Raw genomic sequence first — 10,000 nt, 5'->3', positions numbered from 1 at the left:
AACCGGTGTCGAGGTAATTGAGGTAATATGTACATGTAGGTAGAGTTATTAAAGTGACTATGCATAGATTATAACAGAGAGTAGCAGCAGTGTAGAAGAGGGGGCGGGGGGGGGGGGGGGGGGGCAATGCAAATAGTCTGGGAAGCCATTTGATTAGCTGTTCAGGAGTCTTATGGCTTGGGGGGTAGAAGATGTTTAGAAGCCTTTTGGACCTAGACTTGGCGCTCCGGTACCGCTTGCCGTGCGGTAGCAGAGAGAACAGTCTATGACTAGGGTGGCTGGAGTCTTTGACAATTTTTAGGGCCTTCCTCTGACACCGCCTGGTATAGAGATCCTGGATGGCAGGAAGCTTGGCCCCGGTTATGTCCTGGGCCGTAGGCACTACCCTCTGTAGCGCCTTGCGGTCGGAGGCCGAGCAGTTGCCATACCAGACAGTGATGCAATCAGTCAGGATGCTCTCGATGGTGCAGCTACAAAACCTTTTGTGGATCTGAGGACCCATGCCAAATCTTTTCAGTCTCCTGAGGGGGAATAGGTTTTGTCGTGCCCTCTTTACGACTGTCTTGCTGTGCTTGGACCATGTTAGTTTGTTGGTGATGTGGACGCCAATGAACTTGAAGCTCTCAACCTGCTCCATTACAGCCCTGTCGATGATAATGGGGGTTTGCTTGGTCCTCCTTTTCCTGTAGTCCACAATTATCTCCTTTGTCTTGATCACGTTGAGGGAGAGGTTGTTGTCCTTGCACCACATGGCCAGGTCTCTGACCTCCTCCCTATAGGCTGTCTCATCGTTGTCGGTGATCAGACCAACCACGTGTCATCAGCAAACTTAATGATGGTGTTGGAATCGTGCCTAGCCGTGCAGTCATGAGTGAACAGGGAGTACAGGAGGTGACTGAGCACGCAACCCTGAGGTGCCCCCATGTTGAGGATCAGCGTTGCAGACGTGTTGTTATCTGCCCTTACCACCTGGGGGCAGCCCGTCAGGAAGTCCAGGATCCAGTTGCAGAGGGAGGTGTTTAGTCCCAGGGTCCTTAGCTTAGTGATGAGCTTTGAGGGCACTATGGTGTTGAACGCTGAGCTGTAGTCAATGAATAGCATTCTCACATAAGTGTTCCTTTTGTCCAGGTGTGAAAGGACAGTGTGGAGTGCAATAGAGATTGCATCATCTGTGGATATGTTGGGGTGGTATGCGAATGGGAGTGGGTCTGGGGTTTCTGGGATAATGGTGTTGATGTAAGCCATGACCAGCCTTTCAAAGCACTTCATGGCTACAGACATGAGTGCTACGGGTCAGTAGTCATTTAGGCAGGTTACCTTAGTGTTCTTTGGCACAGGGACTATGGTGGTCTGCTTGAAACATGTTGGTATTACAGACTCAGACAGGGAGAGATTTAAAATATCAGTGAAGACACTTGCCAGTTGGTCAGTGCATGCTCACAGTACACGTCCTGGTTATCTGTCTGGCCCTGCGGCCTTGTGAATGTTGACCTGTTTAAAGGTCTTACTCACATCGGCTACAGAGAGCATGATTACACAGTCGTCCGGAACAGCTGATGCTCTCATGCATGTTTCAGTGTTACTTGCCTCGAAGCGAGCATAGAAGTTATTTAGCTCGTCTGGTAGGCTTGTGTCACTGGGCAGCTCTCGGCTGTGCTTCCCTTTGTAGTCTGTAATAGTTTGCAAGCCCTACCACATCCGACAAGCATCAGAGCCGGTGTAGTACGATTCGATCTTAGTCCTGGATTGACGCTGTGTGCAGAGGTATGAGGCAGGGGTATGAGGTATTTGAGATAGATATGTAGATGAAGACAGGGTAAGGTGACTAGGCATCAGCATAAGTACCAACATAAGTGAATTTGCTCAAGGGCACATCGAAAGATTTTTCACCTTGTCGGCTCGGGTATTCAAACCAGCAACGTTTCGGTTACTGGCCCAACGCTCTAACCACTACCTGACATCTTATTTATTTCCCCTGCCACACCAGTTATTTACCCACTTTTTCATGTGGGAGAGGGCAGTGTGAAATGCAATTGGGAATGCGTCATTTGTGGATCTGTTGGGTTGTTATGCGAATTGGAATGGGTCCAGGGTTTCTGGGATGATGGTGTTGGATGTGTGTCATGATGTAGTCATTTAGGCAGGTTACCTTGTAGTTCTTGGGAATAGGGACAATGGTGGTCCGCTTGAAACATGTTGGGATTACAGACTGGGACAAGGAGAGATTGAACATATCTGTGAAGACACTTGCCAGCTGATCTGTGTATGCTTTGAGAACGTGCCCTGATATTCCTTCTGGCCCGGCGGCCTTGAGTGTTAACCTGGTTAAATGTTTTACTCACGTCGTCCACGGAGAGCGATATCACACAGTTATCCGGAACAACAGGGGTTTTCACACAAGACTCAATGTTGTATTCCTCGAAGCGAGCATAAAAGCATTTAGCTCATTTGGGAGTTATGCGTCCATAGGCAACTCACGGCTGGGTTACCCTTTGTAATCCGTTATCGTCTGCAAGCCCTGCCACATACGACAAGCGTCAGAGCCAGTGTAATAGGATTCCACCTTCCTCTTATATTGTCCTTTTGCATGTTTGATTTCTCGTCAGAGGTCATTGCGGAGGGCTTTCCTGTATGCGTCCTTATCCATTTCCCATTTCTTGTAAGTGTCCAGCCTTTAGCCCAGTGCGTATATTGCCTGTAATCCATGGTTTTTGGTTTGGATACGTTTGTATAGTCACTGTGGGGACGACGTGGTCTAAGCAGCCCATGACTAATGTGGTAAACTCCTCAATGCTATCGGATGAATCCCGGAACATATTCCAGTCTGTACTAGATAAAACAGTCTTGTAGCCTCGCGTCATCGGACCACTTACATATTGAGCGCATCACTGGTACTTCCTGTTTGAGCTTTTGTTTGTAGGCAGGAGAATGGAGTAATGGTCAGATTTGCCGAATGGAGGATGAGGGAAGGCCTTGTATGTGTTTCTGTTGGTAGAATAAAAGTAGTCTACAGTTCTAGTGTCCCTAGTGGCGTAGGAGGCGTGTTAGTAGAAGTGAGGTAGAACGGTTTTAAGTCTCCCCGTGTTAAAGTCTCCGCCCACCAGAAACGCTGTCTCTGCGTGAGCAGTTTCTTGTTTGTTTATGGCCCCATACAGTTTGTTGAGTGGCAAAGTGGTGTTGGCTTGCGGAAGGATGTATACAGCCCGTGATGATGGTCTGCAGCTTACAATGAGGTATGCTATATCCGGTGAGCAAAACGCTTGAGATTTCCTTCACAATGGAAGCAGCGCAGTTTATGAAGAGACACCCCCCTCCCCCTTTGGACTTGCCTGAGGCCGCCTTCGTCCGATCGTGCCACTGCAGCTTTTCAAGTCTCTCTGATAGGTGACTCTCGAACAAATCTCATCCATCTTATTCTCCAGTGACTGGACATTTGACAATAGAACGGAGGGGAGTGCCGGTCAAAATGCTCTTCGTCTCAATCTCACCGGGATGTCGGCATGTCTCTCGCGTGTACGGCTGAGAAACAAAGGAATGGGGTCCGGTATGAACAAGGGAACAGCTGAGTCGGATTTGAAGTCGAAATCGAGGTTAGTAACTGTCGATCTGATGTCCAGAAGTACTTGGAGGTCATATGTGATAGTAGTATGACATTTCTGTAAAAAATAAAGATAAACACGTAAAAAGTCACTAAATACTAAAGACGGGTTGTAACTCGTAGGATATGGGTTGTAACTCGTAGGATACGGGTTGTAACTCGTAGGATACGGGTTGTAACTCGTAGGATACGGGTTGTAACTCGTAGGATACGGGTTGTAACTCGTAGGATACGGGTTGTAACTCGTAGGATACTGGTTGTAACTCGTAGGATACTGGTTGTAACTCGTAGGATACGGGTTGTAACTCATAGGATACTGGTTGTAACTCGTAGGATACGGGTTGTAACTCGTAGGATACTGGTTGTAACTCGTAGGATACTGGTTGTAACTCGTAGGATACGGGTTGTAACTCGTAGGATGTCGCCCTTCTCCGTCGGGACCATCTCTTCAATCTGAATTTGACCAGTATTCTCATAGCAAAAATAATCCTGCAGCAACAAGATTTGAACGTTTAATCTATAATGTTGATTGATCCGGTGGTTAGGCTATTAGCTGGGAAAAATTAGGTCACATGACAAGTGGAATCCTGTTACTATAACCTTGTGTTAGTTTGGGTTTTCAATGACTTTATGTCAAGAAGCTCATCTGCACACACTGTCTATAGACTTTTTCACTGTATTATTGACTGTATGTTTGTTTTACTCCATGTGTAACGCTGTGTTGTTATATGTGTCGAACTGCTTTGCTTTATCTTGGCCAGGTCGCAATTGTAAATGAGAACGTGTTCTCAACTGGCCTACCTGGTTAAATAAAGGTGAAATAAAATATATAGTGATGTAATGAAGATCCTACACCTGTACTTCCTACCGTTTCTTAGTATATTTCCTTATATTTTATTTCTAAAAATGTTTTTTTTAATATCTTTCTTTTAATTTAAGGTGAGGCTCCTCTGCCCTGAGGTCAGTTGGCATTTCTCCTGCTGATAAATGACTTTAACGTGTGGATATGTGCCAGTGGAGGCTGATGTCATTTTATGTCAGAGACTCACTGTTACGGCTGTAACGTAAAGAATGGAACGGTATCAAACACATCATTAAACATTCCATTCCAGCCATTACAATGAGCTGTCCTCCGATTTAAAGTGAAACCAGCCTCCACTGATCTGTGTCTAAAGGAGTGGGGTTGTGAGGAGAGACAAAGTAGGAGCTGATCCTAGATCTGTGTCTAAAGGAGTGGGGTTGTGAGGAGAGACAGAGTAGGAGCTGATTCTAGATCAGTGTCTAAAGAGAGACTAATGGGGATGTGACGTACCTGAGTCGTCCATCCATCTTGGCGACAGAGCCGGGGGCCAGACTGTGGATGTAGATGGCTGGAGGACTGTTCTCCAGAGTTAGACAGCAGGTCCCTATACCCAGACCGACGCCGGGCTCTGACAGAGGAACACACAAACACACGCACGCACACACGCACGCACGCACGCACACACACATACACACACACACACACATACACACACACATGACACACGACACAAAGGCAGTAGATTAGACTCAAGGACACAGGGAGGATGAGCAAGTTGCATTTGTAACAATTCTTAAAATGTTATGTCTTTCTCTTCTTCCTCCATAGTTATATGTGATGAAATGGAGGCTGGATCAACTCCTATTGAAGTTACAGTAAAACGCATGGGGAGGGCATATGAAATGGAGGCTGGATCAACTCCTATTGAAGTTATAGTAAAACGCATGGAGAGGGCATATGAAATGGAGCCTGGATCAACTCCTATGGATCAACTCCTATAGTTACATTTCTCCAGCTCCGTCCCTTAGTTGTTTACCAAAACTGTGGTGGGGTTTCCGCTTTATTGCTGAACTGACAATAACACCTCCAGGTATTTAGCAATCCTTCATTTCCCCCCCAAAAATGACTCTGCTGTGTTCTAAGACTAACAGGTTTGGACCCCTGGCAGGACAGGTTTGGACCCTGGCAAGACAGGTTTGGACCCCTGGCAGGACAGGTTTGGACCCTGGCAAGACAGGTTTGGACCCTTGGTAGGACAGGTTTGGACCCTGGTAGGACAGGTTTGAACCCTGGCAGGTTTGGACCCTGGCAGGACAGGTTTGGACCCTGGCAGGTTTGGACCCTGGCAGGACATGTTTTGACCCTGGCAGGTTTGGACCCTGGCAGGTTTGGACCCTGGTAGGACAGGTTTGGACCCTGGTAGGACAGGTTTGGACCCTGGCAGGACAGGTTTGGACCCTGGCAGGTTTGGACCCTGGTAGGACAGGTTTGGACCCTGGCAGGACAAGTTTGGACCCTGGAAGGACAGGTTTGAACCCTGGTAGGACAGGTTTGGACCCTGGCAGGACAGGTTTGGACCCCTGGTAGGACAGGTTTGGACCCTGGCAGGACAGGTTTGGAACCTGGCAGGACATGTTTGGACCCTGGTAGGACAGGTTTGGACTCGGGCAGGACAGTCTATTGTTTATAAAAATGTTATCTGCTGTGTTCCAAGACCAACAGGTTTTTTACCCTGGCAGGACAGTGAGTTGGTGAGAGGACTACTATACTGTATGCCCATAGCATCTCCTGACACCATTCTTTACCGTTGCCACTTGGAATAGACAGTAAGAATAGTAAAGAATAGATCTAATGGAGTATTTAATATCTTACTAAACTAATGTCAACTCAAATCAACAAAAGCCAATCTAACACCCGACTGAACTGAGCTACACAACTGAACTGAAATAAACCCCACTTTGTCAGGTACCTTTGTTGAGCGTAACCTCCATGATGATGCGGTCCTTGGGGCCAGGACCGGGGGGTCCCTTACGGGCTTCGGGGGGTTCGTCGAAGGTGGGGGGTACTGGGGTGGGGTTGCCCCCGCTGGTGTTGGAGTTCGGGGAGGAGGAGCGGCTGAGAAGGGTGGGGGTGGGGCACGGCGTCAGGCTGGGGCTGCGGAGACGTGTCCGTACTGTTAGAGTCACCACACCCTTCTTCAGCTGCTGCAGGGGACCAGAGACAGGACACAGAGACAGGACACAGAGACAGGACACAGAGACAGGACACAGAGACAGGACACAGAGACAGGACCAGAGACAGGACACAGAGACAGGACACAGAGACAGGACACAGAGACAGGACACAGAGACAGGACCAGAGACAGGACATAAAGAGACAGGACACAGAGACAGGACACAGAGACAGGACACAGAGACAGGACACAGAGACAGGACACAGAGACAGGACATAGAGACAGGACACAGAGACAGGGCACAGAGACAGGACACAGAGACAGGACACAGAGACAGGACACAGAGACAGGACCAGAGACAGGACACAGAGACAGGACACAGAGACAGGACACAGAGACAGGACACAGAGACAGGACACAGAGACACAGTGTTAGGACCAAAACAACAACGTCAACAACATTAACAACAACAGAGCGTCATACTGATTTCATGTCTGACTCTCTCATTGATTGGTCAAAAGCCACTGAGATGAGGTCTGACTCTCTCATTGATTGGTCAAAAGCCACTGAGATGAGGTCTGACTCTCTCATTGATTGGTCAAAAGCCACTGAGATGCACCACTTCTGTTTTAAGGGTTATCCTCCAAAAGGAATTTCTGAAAAACCCGGGAACTTAGGTCGACCCTATTCCTAACCCTAACCCTAACCCTATTCCTAACCCTAACCCTATTCCTAACCCTAACCCTAACCCTAACCCTATTCCTAACCCTAACCCTAACCTTATTCCTAACCCTAACCCTAACCCTATTCCTAACCCTAACCCTAACCCTATTCCTAACCCTAACCCTATTCCTAACCCTAACCCTAACCCTATTCCTAACCCTAACCCTAACCCTATTCCTAACCCTAACCCTAACCCTATTCCTAACCCTAACCCTAACCCTATTCCTAACCCTATTCCTAACCCTAACCCTATTCCTAACCCTATTCCTAACCCTAACCCTAACCCTATTCCTAACCCTAACCCTAACCCTATTCCTAACCCTAACCCTAACCTTATTCCTAACCCTAACCCTATTCCTAACCCTAACCCTAACCCTATTCCTAACCCTAACCCTAACCCTAACCCTAACCCTAACCCTATTCCTAACCCTATTCCTAACCCTATTCCTAACCCTAACCCTATTCCTAACCCTAACCCTATTCCTAACCCTAACCCTATTCCTAACCCTAACCCTATTCCTAACCCTAACCCTATTCCTAACCCTAACCCTATTCCTAACCCTAACCCTAACCCTATTCCTAACCCTAACCCTAACCCTATTCCTAACCCTAACCCTATTCCTAACCCTATTCCTAACCCTAACCCTAACCCAGACTGTTACCATAAAGGTCTGGATGGCCTAAACCTTAATCCTAACCCTAACACAGACTGTTACCTTGAAGGTCTGGATGGCCTAAACCTTAACCCTAACCCAGACTGTTACCTTGAAGGTCTGGATGGCCTAAACCTTAACCCTAACCCAGACTGTTACCATGAAGGTCAGGATGGCCTAACCCTTAATCCTAACCCTGTACTAACCCTAACCCAGACTGTTACCATGAAGGTCAGGATGGCCTAAACCTTAATCCTAACCCTAACCCTAACCCAGACTGTTACCTTGAAGGTCTGGATGGCCTAAACCTTAATCCTAACCCTAACCCTAACCCAGACTGTTACCTTGAAGGTCTGGATGGCCTAAACCTTAATCCTAACCCTAACCCTAACCCAGACTGTTACCTTGAAGGTCTGGATGGCCTAAACCTTAATCCTAACCCTAACCCAGACTGTTACCTTGAAGGTCAGGATGGCCTGCTGGTGGGTCAGGCCCTGGAGAGAGTCTCCATTCACCTCCAGAATCTCATCTCCCTCTTTCAGTCTTCCATCTGCGACCGCTGCTCCGTTATGGAAGATAGTCTTGACAAAGATCCCCATCCTTCCTCGGGCAGAGTCCTGACCACCGACGATGCTGAACCCCAGTCCCTAACACACACACACACACACACACACACACACACACACACACACACACACACACACACACACACACACACACACACACACACACACACCACACACACACACACAGGTTTCACAACCACCGAGCAGAACCAACTGCCAACAATACTGTCTGAACCCCAGGGCCTAAAACCAGACACTTCATTCAGAACCAAAAGCGGTAGGAAGTACTAACAGCCTGACTCATTACATGTGCATACCAGGTATGTTCCCAACCACACACAAACACATGAAAAGGACTTGGCTTCTGTAGACCATGCAGAGTGTTTCAACATGCAAACACATTCACTGTGAAATTGTTTCAAGCTTCTGACTAAAAATATACCAAGATGAATAGGATGTTACTTTTTTCAATATACAACTCAATTCCAATATCATGCCACTCTGTTTCCAGGTCTGTCAATGATGTTTAGCATGAAGGACTGTATGTCTGGGGGGGTGAGAGAAGGACTGTATGTCTGGGGGGGTGAGAGAAGGACTGTATGTCTGGGAAGGGTGAGAGAAGGACTGTATGTCTGGGAGGGGGGTGAGAGAAGGACTGTATGTCTGGGAGGGGTGAGAGAAGGACTGTATGTCTGGGAGGGGTGAGAGAAGGACTGTATGTCTGGGGGGAGGGGGGTGAGAGAAGGACTGTATGTCTGGGAGGGGTGAGAGTAGGACTGTATGTCTGGGGGGAGGGGGTGAGAGAAGGACTGTATGTCTGGTGGGGTGAGAGAAGGACTGTATGTCTGGGGGGGTGAGAGAAGGACTGTATGTCTGGTGGGAGGGTGAGAGAAGGACTGTATGTCTGGGAGGGTGAGAGAAGGACTGTATGTCTGGGAGGGGTGAGAGTAGGACTGTATGTCTGGGGGGAGGGGGGTGAGAGAAGGACTGTATGTCTGGGGGGGGTGAGAGAAGGACTGTATGTCTGGGGGGGAGGGGGGTGAGAGAGGACTGTATGTCTGGTGGGAGGGTGAGAGAGGACTGTATGTCTGGGAGGGTGAGAGAAGGACTGTATGTCTGGGGGGGGTGAGAGAAGGACTGTATGTCTGGGGAGGGTGAAGATGGACTGTATGTCTGGGGGGAGGGTGAGAGAAGGACTGTATGTCTGGGAGGGGGGTGAGAGAAGGACTGTATGTCTGGGGGGAGGGGTGAGAGAAGGACTGTATGTCTGGGGGGGGGGGAGAGAAGGACTGTATGTCTGGGAGGGGGGAGAGAGAAGGACGTGTAGGTCTGGGGGGGGGTGAGAGAAGGACTGTATGTCTGGGAGGGGTGAGAGAAGGACTGTATGTCTGGGGGTTGTGAGAGAAGGACTGTATGTCTCTGGTGGAGGGTGAGAGAAGGACTGTATGTCTGGGGGGGTGAGAGAAGGACTGTATGTCTGGGGGG

General features: G+C 48.5%; 1 protein-coding gene across 1 annotated transcript in view; it reads right to left on the bottom strand.

Annotated features, from left to right (window-relative positions):
* The window catches only part of LOC120062946 (serine/threonine-protein kinase TAO3-like), an 88,658-nt gene that overhangs the window by 630 nt on the left and 78,028 nt on the right, over positions 1 to 10,000 (bottom strand). The window contains exons 12-14 of the mRNA XM_039012999.1: positions 8,408 to 8,566; positions 6,370 to 6,604; positions 4,911 to 5,028 (exon numbers count right to left, since the gene is read on the bottom strand). Coding sequence (XP_038868927.1) covers positions 4,911 to 5,028; positions 6,370 to 6,604; positions 8,408 to 8,566 — 512 coding nt within the window. The remainder of the gene's footprint in view (positions 1 to 4,910; positions 5,029 to 6,369; positions 6,605 to 8,407; positions 8,567 to 10,000) is intronic.

Source organism: Salvelinus namaycush, chromosome 18 (assembly GCF_016432855.1).
Source record: "Salvelinus namaycush isolate Seneca chromosome 18, SaNama_1.0, whole genome shotgun sequence".
Lineage (NCBI taxonomy): Eukaryota > Metazoa > Chordata > Actinopteri > Salmoniformes > Salmonidae > Salvelinus > Salvelinus namaycush.
This window is presented reverse-complemented; position numbering and strand designations above follow the sequence as displayed.